Raw genomic sequence first — 14,481 nt, 5'->3', positions numbered from 1 at the left:
TTTTATGTTATATAATTTATGTTATTTGTATATTTTCTTTTTTTCATTTCTAGGTCCTAAAAAGGTCATCACTCTCTATATTTACTCTCTCTCTCTCTCTATGAATATATGGAGAATATATAAAAGTAAATGTTTTTCTACCCTGCAGGAGGGCAGTGTAAACAATGAATGCAATTAAGTGTCCTATTTAAAGTGCAGATTTAAATACATCATTTTTTAAATTTACCATTAACTGTAAGACAATCATTGAGTGGCTCACTTGGAGATTTATTGTGTGCATTCCATATTAAATTTCAGTCCCAATATTTTGGTGTCTGTTTTGTTATTTTTTCATGTTCACATGTTTTTTTGCTTCTATCACAATGTGAAAGAAAACATATGCCTTAACACAGTCTTTGCCATAGTTTTCCAAGCATTCACTGCATTTTTCCATTTAGCGATCATGTGTAAACAGTTTCATGTGTTGAATGCTGGCACATTTACAGTAATATGTATGTATACTGAAATGGATAGAGCTCACGCATAGTATGTAACAACTGAATTTTTACTACACATTCAAGTGTCATACAAACTTTGAATTGTTCTGAACACACTTTTCTTATATTGAAATAAACCTTTAATAAGTATACAGTACTAGTCAACATTTGAAGTGTATCAAAAAAGTTAATCAAAGTTGTCCTAAGACAAGAACGCATTTTGGTTTTAGGTTTTAGGACAATTTTGATGAAAGGTTTTGATCCACTTCAAATGTTGACTACTATATACTGCTTATTAAGCTACACTGCTTTTATACTCATGTATATCTAAAACCTGGTTTTCAAAACTTTTCAGGCTCGACACCACCATCTTATCTTTGACACTCTTCCTCTTCTCACATTATCTATTGTAAACATTCTTACAGCATATAGGCATAACTATACTGCTGATTACTAAAGTTTGGTATTCTTGTACGGTAGTTTCATCAGTTTCTCAGCAACAACAGACAGTTTTTGTAATTAATAAACAAATATTAACGAACTATTTTTCTTACAAAGAAATGTGCATATTTCAATTCCATCGCCAAAGCATAATAATCGGTTTATCTGCACTAGAGGGCGCTGTGAGCAGCAGGTTGAGCAGCAGCGCTGATACTCTTGGCTCTCGCCGGGTTCAGTGGCGGCGCCTGTATATGGGATTACATTTCTGCCGCAATTCTGCGCGCTAAAGATCATATTTTGAGCGCGCAAAAGTGCGTTGCAAAAGAGAAGGTCTGCACATATCCAAAAACTTATTTTAAATGCAAAATTGATTTTCGTGCGCTCGAAATACTTTTTTATTTGCGAAACGAACGTTTTCTCCACAAAACTCAGATAGCGCGCGCGTGCAAAATGCACTTTTGTGCGCTCAAAATATGATCTTTCGCGCGCAGAAATGTGGCATAAATGTAATCCCATACCTGTAATCCAAGCTACCGGGAGGCTGAGGCTGGCGGATCGCTTGAGTTCAGGGCTTCTTCTGGGCTGCAGTGGACTATGTCGATCGGGTGTCCGCGCTAAGTCCGGGATCGATATGGTGCTCCTGGGGGAGCTCGGGACCACCAGGTCGTCTAAGGAGGGGTGAACCGGCCCAGGTCGGAGACGGAGCAGGTCAAAGCCCCTGTGTCGATCAGTAGTGGGATCGCACCTGTGAATAGACACTGCAGCGCAGCCTGAGCGAGACCCAGACTTTTGCGTTTGTATCCGCATGATGACAGTGAAGAAACATTTAGAGATGAATAATATGATTAAAAATTCAATAATAATAAAATCATTTCACTCTTTTCAACTCCAGATAATCGCGTTGTCTCACTTTCAAATTTGTAACCATTTAAATTTTTTGTTTATCTTTTCAGCAGTGCCATTTGCGGAGTTGCACTTGTTTGTTAACATTAGGGACACTACTGTATGTCATGTCAAATGATTGGTACTATATCGCCTCTCTCAGGAAGATATGTGATATTTCTGTTCGTATGCAGCGTCTGCATTTCTTGACCAGACGGAGGCGCTGTTTCACATTTTAAATCATAAATGTTTTAACCACTGACTGTAAAATATTTTAAATATCTCTTGACTGAGCAGGCCCAGTGTCTGCACACTGAATCATCATTAATTATAATTCAGTCGTATGTAATATATAGGTTTCACTTACTATTTAAAATGATTATAGAAAAAGGAAAGAAAGATCAAACTAATACAATTAAATTTAAAGCCAGTGTAAAAAACAATCCTGCAAAATACTTGCTTAATCTGGACACTGCACTTGCTTGTCAATGCACTGTTTTATTATTGTTGTAATACTTGCAACCTTATGCCTCTGAAGCAACTTACAATATATTACAGCTACTGAATACACGGACTAGCTTGTAGTATCTTTGGAATAAAGAGCTTTTAGAATGTTAAAAACATATAGAAATGAAACAAGTGGGTTAACGAAAAAAAAAACACTTCCACAAAAGCAGCATGGTAGTGATCTTATAGCGATCTTACAGCTCTGGCAGCATGAGCACACATCTACGTGTAGATATTCATCCACATTTGAACCAAGTGGACAATATGCTGTAAATACAGACCTGCTTTAAAACCCAGCAACACAACTGTAGCTGTATAACTTTACAACAGCAACACTGCTTCAAAAAAAAAAAAAAAAAGCAAACCAGCAAAAAAAATGCCCCCTAATTGCTCTCGCAGTACTTTGCTGTCATACACAGAATGGTCTGTGCAGTGCTGCTTCAAGTCAGACACCTACTTCATCGGTAATACAGCGAGACTCAGTCTTTTATGTTTGACCAGCATCATGTGACTTATTAATGGGGTCAAAAATCAGCTGTATATGAATTCAACCTATTTAAGACAGGCCTAAAATGTTTTAGGTGCAATGTTCTTGTCAAAATATTTGCGTTGTCACGCTTTAAATGAATAGTTCACCCAAAAATAAAAATTCTGTCTTCATATCCTTTCCCTTATGTCAGTTCAAACCTGTATGACTTTCTTTCTTCATTTGAACATAAAATGAGATCATGTGAGAAATGTTTTTGTTCATACAATGGAAGTCTATGGTAACCAAAACTGTTTGGTTACCAACCCAGATAGCAAGAACTTTTGGGCCAAATGTTGCTGATAGCTGTCACATTTGGCCTAGGTATGGCATGGCTGAGCACATATGGGCCAAACTTTCACCATATATGTTTTGCCATGGCTTTAGAATTGGAGGGAATTTTCATTTGGATGACTAGCCTATTTGTTTTGAGGTATATGGTCCAGATGACAGCACATAATTGAGAGCCATATGTGGCTTGGCTATGGCACACCATATGTTAATTTTTAGTTAACATTTGGATTTTACTTGGAAAAACACACATAACCTGCTATAGTCATGTGTGGCAGGTTAGTGGCAGTCCACAACTCAGCCCATTCAACAATCATTCTTCAAAATATCTTATGTTCCACAAAAGGTGAGTACATAATGACAGAATTTTCATTTTAAGGTGAATATCCATTTAAAATGTTAAATCTGTAAACTTCACTTTAGTGCGGCTTTTCTGAAACACAGAGGATATTTCCAAGGTTCTGTTTATACTCACATGTAAACTGTATCTATCACTGAAACATGCAAATATTATTAATAGTATTAATACATAACTAATAAACTGCCTTAATAAAGTTATTAAAAGCTTACACTGTTACTGTAACCTATCGACATTTTCAAATCATGTGCAAATATCATTTACACTTTATTTTAAAAACAACACCACCACCACCAACAAAATATCTATAATTCATCTAAATCATAATCTCAGGTGGTGTTCTATCATTGATTTATGGATTCTACAGAGTTAAAGTTATGCAAAATCTTGCATAATGACTCTCATAGTCAGAATATCAATAGTTGTTAAAAAGTTTAATGTACTCATAAACAGTCAAAATCCAGTCTTTGCAGATGCCCAAAATTCCTGAATAAATAAGATATACAAGACATGTTTCTCAATCAATCTTTAATGGTGAGTTGTTAGACAGTCACTACAGAGTGTTTAATACAATTGCACTACAAGGACCCTCCATTAGATTCTTTGTTTACATTTAACATTGTTCATATAACTTGTGTACATTTGAACATTGTGTCAGCTGGTGTCACACACACAAATACCCCACCTGAAAGGGAGAGAAAAAGAGATTAATGAATAACATGCATCCTGAAGCTGACCCAAACACAACCACAATATACTGCATAAAGAGATATTTGAATTACCCTGTTCTTGAGTCCTATAAGGGGGGGGGGAAAGATTAGTGCATTAGTGGAGTCATTTCAGAAAAACATAATGCATAATGCCATTTTCAAGCACCCAACACTAAATGAAAAGATGCACTTACTTAATGTCCTGCTTTTCCAGGAGACACCTGTAGGTGGCGATCTCCTGCTCCAGACGGCTCTTGATGTCCAGGAGAGCAGCATAGTCTCTGCCCTGCTGCTCAATGCCACTGCGCACCTGACAAAGCTCTGCCTCATATGTGTTGATATGTTTCTGGAAACCTGCTAGCATAGTGCTGTACCTAGCCTCTGTTTCCAACAGTGAGCACTCCAGTGCTCTTTTCTGTGTGGGTAAAGAGGCGGAAAGAAAACTCATTATATTAATTCATAAGTAATTAATAAGTAACCATTTACAAAGTTGGCAAGTGTATGATGACCTAGTGTTTTAAAATCTGTTTAGATTATAAAAATCGTGTAGTGTATTCCAACCTTTGAGCTCAAATCACACAAAATGTTTATATTTGTCAGGCTAGTCCATCTAATGCGCCTGTGTATTCTAACAAACAGATGATTTCCTCACCATGCTGATTTGAGACTGGAGCTCGATCTCCAGGCACTGCAAGGTACGCCGCAAATCTGAGATCTGTGACCTAGAGGTTTCTAGGCACTCTGTATTGCTGGCCACATCTTTGCACAGTTGCGCCGTCTTAAAGAGAGTCATAAACACACACCACTGTCATACTGTACTGTAACGTATTCTCAGGAGTCTGGTAAAATATATTACGTCAAATTACCATCCACCTCCGGAGGACTCAAAGAAACAGCGGATGAAGTCTCACCTTCTCTTTGAACCAGCACTCCTGTTCTCTGCGGTGTTTGTCTATGATGGTCTCATAATGACAACGGATTTCTTCCAAAACCTTGTTCAGGTCTTGCTGAGGAGCAGCATCCACTTCCACACACACTTTTGTGTCTGCCAGCTGACACAGTAGTGCTGCCACATCCTATAAACACACATGACTCAAGCATCAATTCTTGACTAACACATTTTTATTTAAAACTATAAAAAACATCATTCCACACCAAGCTCGGCTTCATATTGCTTATGGCCCAAAGACCAGTTACGCATAATTTAATCTGAGACAGGCAAACTACTTCAAACCTCCTGGTGGTTCTTCTTCAAAGATGCTAGATCTTCCTGCAGACTCTCGATCTTTATCTTCAGGTCGGCCTTTGTCAGGGTCGTCTGGTCCAGCAAGCGCCGCAGGTTAGCGATGTCGGCCTCCACATACTGTCGCACTGCTAACTCATGCTCATATCTAAATGTTGGATGTACAGGAAGGCAAACAAACTCACCATTCATGTATGAAACACAATCTCTTAAAGGGTTAGTTCACCCAAAAATGAAAATTCTGTCATTAATTACTCACCCTCACGTCGTTCCAAACCCATAAGACTTTCGTTCATCTTCGGAACACAAATTAAGATATTTTTGATTCAATCTGAGAGCTTTCTGACTCTCCCATAGACAGCAACGAAACTACCACATTCAAGGCCCAGAGACGTAGTAAGGAAAGGTGACCAGACGTGCCACTTCCCGGGGACACATTCTGCACAGGATTTCTAAATTGTCTAAAATAACAAGGTGTTGGTTGTTTGCACTGCGCCGATCGATCGTTGTATGACATCAAAGTACCGCGAGAGCTATAGAGAGCAGAGCAGATGGCTCCATGCTTTCGAATCACTCTCGTGGTACTTTGATGTCATACAACGATCAATCGGAGCAGTGCAGACAGCCAACACCTGGAAGTGGGAATTGGCACGTCTGGTCACCTTATAGTAAGGACATCATTAAAATGGTCCATGTGACATCAGTGGTTCAACCGTAATTTTACAAATTTATGAGAACACTTTTTGTGCACAAAGAAAACCAAAAATTATGACTTTATTCAACTATTTATTCAATTCATTTCTTCTCTTCTGTGTCAGTCTTCGAAGTGCATTCACAGAGTACCAAGACGCATGTGATGCTGCTAACGCAGGAGCCGGATTTCTGACGGAGAACCCGGATAGGCTGAGGCTTGTTTACAAGCAGAGGAAGACGAATGCTGAACATGAAACAGCCTTCGTAAACATGTCCGAAAACAGAAAGGATGACTTGCTATTTTTTGCCCAGCCTTACTTACATGAACCAGAATATACAGTTGGACCTGCTACGCTCCTATGTTTGCAGCACCACACGCATGAGTTGTGATTCTCTTGTGAATGCGCATCGAAGACTGACACGAAAGAGAAGAAATGGTTGAATAAAGTCGTTATTTTTTTCTTTGCACGCAAAGTGTTCTCATAACTTTGTAAAATAATGGTTGAACCACTGATGTCACATGGACTATTTTAATGATGTCCTTACTAGTTTTCTGGGTCTTGTATGTGGTAGTTGTGTTGCTGTCTGTGGGAGGGTCAGAAGCTCTCGGATTTGAAGATGAAGATGAACAAAGGTCTTAAGGGTTTGGAACGACATGAGGGTGAGTAATTAATGACAGAATTTTCATTTTTGGGTGAACTATCCTTTTAATAGTTTACGCTAAAGCTATCAAGCTATGGTTACAGAGGAATGTTATTTGAGAGAACTAACTTGATCCTGAAGTCATCAGCAGCCAGTTTAGAGTTGTCGATCTGCAGGAGGATGTTGGCGTTGTTGATGGTAGCAGCTTCAATCTACAATGTAGAACATTGATATAAAATATATTAATGTAGTGCATACTATAAATGTTTTCCATCATTCCATCCCTTAAAAGAAGTATCAGGAGTACCTTTTCCTTCAGGCAATTGATGGTGTTCCAGTAGGGGCTGTAGTCCCTCTGGCAGATCGGCCCTTTCTTCTCATAGTACTCGCGGATCTGCCTCTCCAAATTGGCATTGGCAGCCTCCAGCGAGCGCACCTTCTCCAGGTAGGACGCCAGACGGTCGTTCAGGTTCTGCATGGTGCACTTCTCATTCAGCTGGATGTAGTCGCAGTTCCCGAGCATGATTCTGAATCCTCCGCTGTTCGGTTTGCCATTACATACGTCTCCTCCACCGATTTTGCACTGCAGATTTGGATAGCAACCAACTCTGCGATAACAGGAGGAAGAGATGCGGGTGCTTCCTCCAAAACCACAGCCATAAACACTGTAGGCTTTGGGTCCGCAAGGAGTACCTGTACCACAGCGAATCGGCGTGACTATGGACTTAGAAACCATGCTCTTGGGACTGAGGCAGGATGATGTACGGAGAGAGCAAGACATGGTGTGTGGATACGGAGATGAGATGAAACCAGAGAGGAAACCTTTAGAGTTCTCCTGACGAAGATGGGACCTTTGAGCCCAGCTCTGACCTCTTATAGAGATGAAAATCCAGGGCGGCTCCTGCACTTTGTGGGAGAAGGAGGCAGGGTGTGTGTGTGGAAGTGTTCTGTGCCAGCTTAACGCCCTTTGACAATTAAGGGCAGAAAAAGGAGGTTATGCATGTTTAAGGTTATGCAAGGTTAGATTTTCTAAAGTGAACATATTTTGTAAAAAACTGAATGACACTTTTGGTTATTTATTGTTCATTTTAAATTATTTATCTCCTTTATTATTATACACTAGTCAACATTTGAAGTGGATCAAAGTTGTCCTAAAACCTAAAACCAAAATAAAAGCTTTTGTTTACATAATATATGTGTGTGTAATGTGTATATTTATTATGTATATATAAATACACACACATGCATGTATATATTTAAGTTTATACATGTATACATTTAAAATATTTATATATAATAGCAATTATATGAATATAAATATATACATGGAAATATTTTCAAAATATATACTGTATGTGTGTGTATTTATATATACATAATAAATATACACAGTATACACACATATATTATGTAAACAAAAACGTTTATTTTGGATGCGATTAATCGCGATTAATCGTGTGACAGCACTAATATATATATATATATGTGTGTGTATGTGTGTGTTCCATTGGCAGCATGCAAATGTTTTGTCGGTTTGAATGCGTTCATTCAAATTAAAATATTTATCCAAATATTAATCTTGGTGTGGCCAGGCCATAAGTGTGTGAGAGAAATATCAGAATTATTGCGTTTAGGGTTGCTTGTGCACAAGCACAAAATGAATGAAAACGAAATTTTAACTAATTCCTTGAATGGCACAGTGGGTTTCATTTTGTTCTGTTGAGAATTATAGTGATTTTTTTTTTCTTTTGAGAAATCATCCAATGCACAGTGAGTATTTCACAGCAAAAACAACTTTATAGTTTACAAGCATTCAGTGGGTTTAGCTATTGCTAACCAACCATGTTGTATTTGATCTGTAAGCCATTGCAATAATAAATCTTCAGTTTTATGGAGCTGGTGTGGAAGTATCATGGGTAAGGTCACAAACTGAAGCTTTCTCTGATGTGCTCAAGTGGCACATTTCTGAGGTCACCTTATTCTCTCTGCTATATGATTGAGCTGATAACACTTTCTCATAAGTGGACTAAACCCCTTTAAAATGTCTGACCTCTGTAGTCGAACACCTGCTTTTATTTGGCTATGAAAATGGCCAGTTGGAATTGCTTCAGTGACTGTAGAGAAAATTATAGCCTCACCCAGGTCTGGTTTTAAATTAAGCTATGATTTAGTGTAGTTAAATGATTAGTGTATCGTAGTTTTGAATAGTATAATTGATCACTCATTAGGTTGTTAAGAGTCACTAGGGCTAGATTAACAAGGTGTCGTTCATTTAGTCAATTATGTTCTGGCTATAGTAATAATACATTAAGATTAAAAATAAAGATTATAATTGACTATAACCCTCCCTATGAAGTAAGTTAAAACTACAGTCCGAAGACTGTCTGTACGTGACATTAAGTGTAATGTTTAGATAAAAATAAAATAATTTGAGACATATAGTACAACAAAACATAGACAAAACAAAATGTGCTGTAAAACTCCTGCATCTCCTCTATCGAACTGTACATTTCTTCAGAATTTTTTAGTTATCAACTGCATTGAATTCAACTTTAAGTGATGTTCCACTGCTTGATGCAAAATCCGTACAATGACCGTGTCTATCACAATTCGTGACATTTATGTGAACTACACTTAATCTTTATTTGTAGATTAATTTTTTATTGTAGAACTTTCAAAATAAAATAAATTACATTTGAATGACATTTGAATGGTCCTATAACACTAGCATTCTCTATTCATTTTCTATTAAATCTTTTGTTTTCTTTTTATTTATACTTGCTACGTGTACTGTGTTAGACTAACCAGGACTTGCCATTGCACTATTGTCCTCATTTGTAAGTCACTTTGGATAAAAGCGTCTGCTAAATGTAAATGTAATTTTTTGTTTATTTATTTTTTCTCAGTTCTAAAAAATACTTACTGGCACTGAGAAATTAGAGCTGAGCCAATTATTGTTATTCATTCACTAATTGCGGTGGTATTGGGGTCAGGCAGTCCTCTTATTAGTGCTTTAAGTTGATTGTTGTGGTCCTTGCACAGATGCTCCTGAGCCAGATGTTAGAGGGAGTATGATCATAGATCCTAGCATCTGTGATCTGTTAGTCAGCAAATCAAGATCACGTTATAAAGTGTGCCTGAGGATGACGTGTAAGGGGTCTGGTATGGGTGGGACAGTGGCATTGATGCTGGTCATGAAAAGCTCTCAAAGCACTTCATGATGATAGGTCAGAGTGCTACAGGGTTGTAGTCATTAAAGTAGGTTATTGTTGACTTCTTGGGCGCAGGGATGATTAAGTTTTTAATTTAGATAATTAACTGTCAAGCATCTGCATGAAATGACACGAACAATCATAGGTGTATCAAACAGGAATTTTTTAGGTGTATTATACAGAGTTAGTTCCTCGTTTTTATTCTCTGTTGCTACAGTCTTTATGTTTAACAGCTTGTCAAAATAATTGCCTTTAATGTGTTAGAACTCGATTTAAAGAAATTATCAACCAATTTGTAAGTGAAACCATAATTTTCATATAAGCTTAATAAGAAATTCTGCTGATCAAATATTTCTTGGGCTCTTTTTCCACTGCTAAACACTTTTTGCACAGGTTTCATACATAATAAATCATTTGTGATTATTATAGATAACCAGTGAAGCCACTGAACCCAGGTGACATACTCAAAAACCCAATGCTCAGAAACCCAATGTAGCCACATGTTTGACCATGTTCTATTTAAAATCTCTAAAATCCATGCCATGCGATTACGTTTAGAAGAGGCTCTAAAATGCTAACTAATATTTACTCACATATTCTAAGCATCCATTCAGTCATTACTGTCCTGTACTGCCCCATTCATGTTCATCTCCCCTCTACACATTAATATCTATCTGGCTAGGATATATGACAAAGTATTATTCTTTTGTCTTTATTATATTTGCTAACAACTTTCTATTCACAAGCCCTTCTTTAAAAAAAAGAAAGATTTCACTGATCTTGGATTTACTTCTCAAAATTTGTCATAAAACAATCGCTCCTGTCAACAGGTACATATAGGGATAGCTAGCATGTTAGCTTAGCATAGCATCAAAACACGACAGTTTTTTTGGATTAAAACAGTGTTTTCACTCCAAGCTCACTTTACAACGTTAAACACATGTTTTTAAATAACTTCTTTCTGTGATCTGATGTGACTTCTTATTATAAAATGAGGCAAAAATATATTTTATCGTTTTACCATGATAAATGCTATGTCGATTAGTATTGCATTATGAATATAACTTATACCCAAGATGGCTTGAAGAACACAGATAAACCAACCATATATTGTGTATAATAGTGTATAATATATTGTGTATAATAGTGTTAGAAAACACTCTCTGTCTTGAGAATGCCTCACCCCTCCTTTTTTTCCCCTCTCTCTTATTCCCCCTCCTTTCTTTCCCTCTCCCTCTCACTCTCCCTCCTCTATCTGTTCTCTCTCTCTTGTATGGTGTTTTAATGTCTCTTACTCACATTCGAGCTATGCATGCGCAAATGTATACATTAGCTTCTCTTGATTCAAATGTCTGAATAAGGACATGATAGCTAGGAATGAGGTTCGTGATGAAACCATGAAGATAGTTTAGCATCCTTCGCAAAAGTCTATTCCTAATATGTCCATGTTTTTCTGTTCATATGGCCATTTTATATAAACACATATTCTTGGCCAAAGATCCTATATGTATGTCATCTATATCCTCATTGGTTAAAGGGTTGAAACTCCCCTCGACATATGCCTATATAATATCTTTGTATCTATGAATAAAGTTGAAGTATTGAGAATACATATGAATGTGTGTTTTCTTACTTCCCGGCCGTTATATCCACTTTGAGGGATTGAGAATATCTGAGGTGGCAAAGAGAATCTAGAGGGACCGTTGTTAATGATTTCTAACAAATAGTGACATCAAGCTCACCAAGAGCGATGTGATTTGTGGAAAGAGGTGGTTGTAAAAAATAACTACTAAATACATTTTAGCTGTCCCGGTTTAAATAAGTGTAGTGTTTTTGAGCTCCGTCTTATGTGTTGTTTTCAAGAGTTGCAGATGAGGAGGGAGTGTTTGAGAGAAAAAGAAGAAAATGTGAAAAAGAAGAGGAGAAACTCAGGCAGTTAAAATGGAAAATGATAGGAAGCTGCAAGGCAACATTCTGAAACATGAATAAGATGATTAGAACGTTCTTGCCCAAGAGATCATTGCACTCTTTCTTGCTCAGCAGCTTTGTAGCTGATATGCAAGAGCAAAGTTGCTGTTGTAAAGTTATACAGCTACAGTTGTGTTGCTGGGTTTTAAAGCAGGGTTTTTTGTTTTTTATCAGTCTGTATTTACAGCAATTTCACTGTCCACTTGGTTCAAATGTGGATGAAAATCATCACGTAGATGTGTGCTCATGCTGCCAGAGCTGTGTAAGATCACTACCATGCTGCTTTTGTGGAGGTGTTTTCGTGAACTCACTTCAGTGTATACAGTCAGTGTATTCAGTAGCTGTAATGTATTGTAAGTTGCTTCAGAGGCATAAGGTTGCAAGTATTACAACAATAATAAAACAGTGCATTGAAATAAAAAAGCAAATTTACTTTTGGTACTTACTTTTCAAAGCAAGTACAGTGTCCAGATTAAGCAAGTATTTTGCAAGATTGTTTTTTACACTGGCTTAAATTTAATTGTATTAGTTTGATCTTTCTTTAATTTTTCTATAATCATTTTAAATTGTCAGTTAAACCTATATATTACATACGACTGAATTATAATTAATGATGATTCAGTGTGCAGACACTGGGCCTGCTCAGTCAAGAGATATTTAAAATATTTTACAGTCTATGGTTAAAACATTAATGATTTAAAGTGTGAAACAGCGCCTCCGTCTGGTCAAGAAATGCAGACGCTGCATACGAACAGAAATATCACATATCTTCCAGAGAGAGGCGATATAGTACCAATCATTTGACATGACATACAGTAGTGTCCCTAATGTTAACAAACAAGTGCAACGCCGCAAATGGCACTGCTGAAAAAAAATAAAAATGTTACAAATTTGAAAGTGAGACAATGTCATTATTTGTAGTTGGCAAGCGTGAAACGATTTTATTATTATTTAATTTTTAATCATATTTTTAATCTCTAAATGTTTCTTTCACTGTCATCATGCGGATACAAACGCAAAAGTCTGGGTCTCGCTGTCTCGCTCAGGCTGCGCTGCAGTGTCTATTCACAGGCGCGATCCCACTACTGATCGACACGGGGGCTTTGACCTGCTCCGTCTCCGACCTGGGCCGGTTCACCCCTCCTTAGACGACCTGGTGGTCCCGAGCTCCCCCAGGAGCACCATATCGATACCGAACTTAGTGCGGACACCCGATCGACATAGTCCACTGCAGCCCAGAAGAAGCCCTGAACTCAAGCGATCCGCCAGCCTCAGCCTCCCGGTAGCTTGGATTACAGGCGCCGCCACTGAACCCGGCGAGAGCCGCGAGTATCAGCGCTGCTGCTCAACCTGCTGCTCACAGCGCCCTCTAGTGCAGATAAACAACACTACACTGACATTAGCTGCGGAGCAGACTCAACTTTATAGTTTTTATTAAATATCTTTGGTATATTTTCAAAAGTGTGTGGTAATACATTTCCAAAATGTAAATCTCCAAACAGATTTGGACATACTTTTGATTTAAAAAATTCAACTGCTGTTGTTTTAATTAACTTTAATACATCTGACCATTATCTGATCTAATGTAACTTAATGATCAGAATCAGAAGAGCTTTATTACCAAGTATGTTTACACACACAAGGAATTTGACTTGACGACAGGAGCTTCCAGTGTAGAAAAAAAGTACAGACATAGTGCAGACATGCATAGAAATAACACAGTAGGGATGGAATATAACACTAATATAAGAAAAAAAACATAATTAAATAATGTATATACAGAGTAGAAGCAAAGGGAAAAAACTTAGTTGTTCAAATAAATGTACAGATATGTTATAAATGTACAGATATGTTATTTACAAAGTGTGCCGTTCTGTGTATATGTCAGTTGTGATGGACGATGTAAGATTATGGAAGTTTAATTGATCAGGCTGAATATAGTGTGTTTGCGGAACGATGTATGTTATAATACATCGTTTACACTCACTAAACAAGTGAGAGTGGAGAGATTCGTCCTCACGCAAGCCTATCTCAAGACATCTGGTAGGGGGGGGCACCTGGGGTGGCCAGCCAAATTTCAGGGGGGGGGCGGTGCCACCCCCAGCCACCACGTAGACACGCCCCTGAACACAGGACAGACTTAATGATAGCACAGTAGAACTGTTTCAGCAGCTCCTGTGGCAGGTTGAATTTCCTCAGCTGGCGAAGGAAGTACAACCTCTGCTGGGCCTTTTTAACAGTGGAGTCTGTGAGTGTCCCACTTCAGGTCCTGAGAGATGGTGGTGCCCAGGAACCTGATTGTCTCCACTGCAGCCACAGTGCTGTCCATGATGGTGAGCGGGGGGAGTGCAGGGGCTTTCTCCTGAAGTCCACTATCATCTCCACTGTTTTGAGCGCGTTCAGCTCCAGGTTGTTAAGACTGCATCAGACAGCCAGCTCTTTAACCTCCTGTCTGTAAGCAGACTCGTCTCCATCCTTGTTGAGGCCGATGACTGTAGTGTCATCTGCAAACTTCAGGAGCTTGACAGAGGG

General features: G+C 38.1%; 1 protein-coding gene across 1 annotated transcript; it reads right to left on the bottom strand.

Annotated features, from left to right (window-relative positions):
• Nucleotides 1-4,104: 4,104 nt before the first annotated feature.
• Nucleotides 4,105-7,550, bottom strand: LOC107753879 (keratin, type I cytoskeletal 19-like). The gene is made up of 8 exons (XM_016570147.1): nt 7,077-7,550; nt 6,899-6,981; nt 5,426-5,582; nt 5,103-5,267; nt 4,844-4,969; nt 4,386-4,606; nt 4,264-4,277; nt 4,105-4,166 (listed from the first exon to the last, which is right to left on the bottom strand). The coding sequence occupies exons 1-8, from the start codon at nt 7,548-7,550 to the stop codon at nt 4,105-4,107; spliced, it is 1,302 nt and encodes a 433-aa protein (XP_016425633.1).
• Between the last annotated feature and the right edge of the window lie 6,931 nt (nt 7,551-14,481).

The sequence above is a fragment of the Sinocyclocheilus rhinocerous genome, unplaced genomic scaffold, assembly GCF_001515625.1.
Source record: "Sinocyclocheilus rhinocerous isolate Xijiao unplaced genomic scaffold, SAMN03320098_v1.1 scaffold711, whole genome shotgun sequence".
Lineage (NCBI taxonomy): Eukaryota > Metazoa > Chordata > Actinopteri > Cypriniformes > Cyprinidae > Sinocyclocheilus > Sinocyclocheilus rhinocerous.
The sequence above is the reverse complement of the archived record's forward strand: the minus strand, read 5'-3'. Positions and strand labels throughout refer to the sequence as shown.

Coding starts and splice junctions, on each gene's coding strand:
- LOC107753879 (XM_016570147.1), bottom strand. CDS start 7,550: ATGTCTTGCTCTCTCCGTACATCATCCTGCCTCAGTCCCAAGAGCATG. Junction 6,982..7,076: donor TCAATTGCCTGAAGGAAAAG/GTACTCCTGATA, acceptor TCTACATTGTAG/ATTGAAGCTGCTACCATCAA. Junction 4,607..4,843: donor TCCAGTCTCAAATCAGCATG/GTGAGGAAATCA, acceptor TTACCCACACAG/AAAAGAGCACTGGAGTGCTC.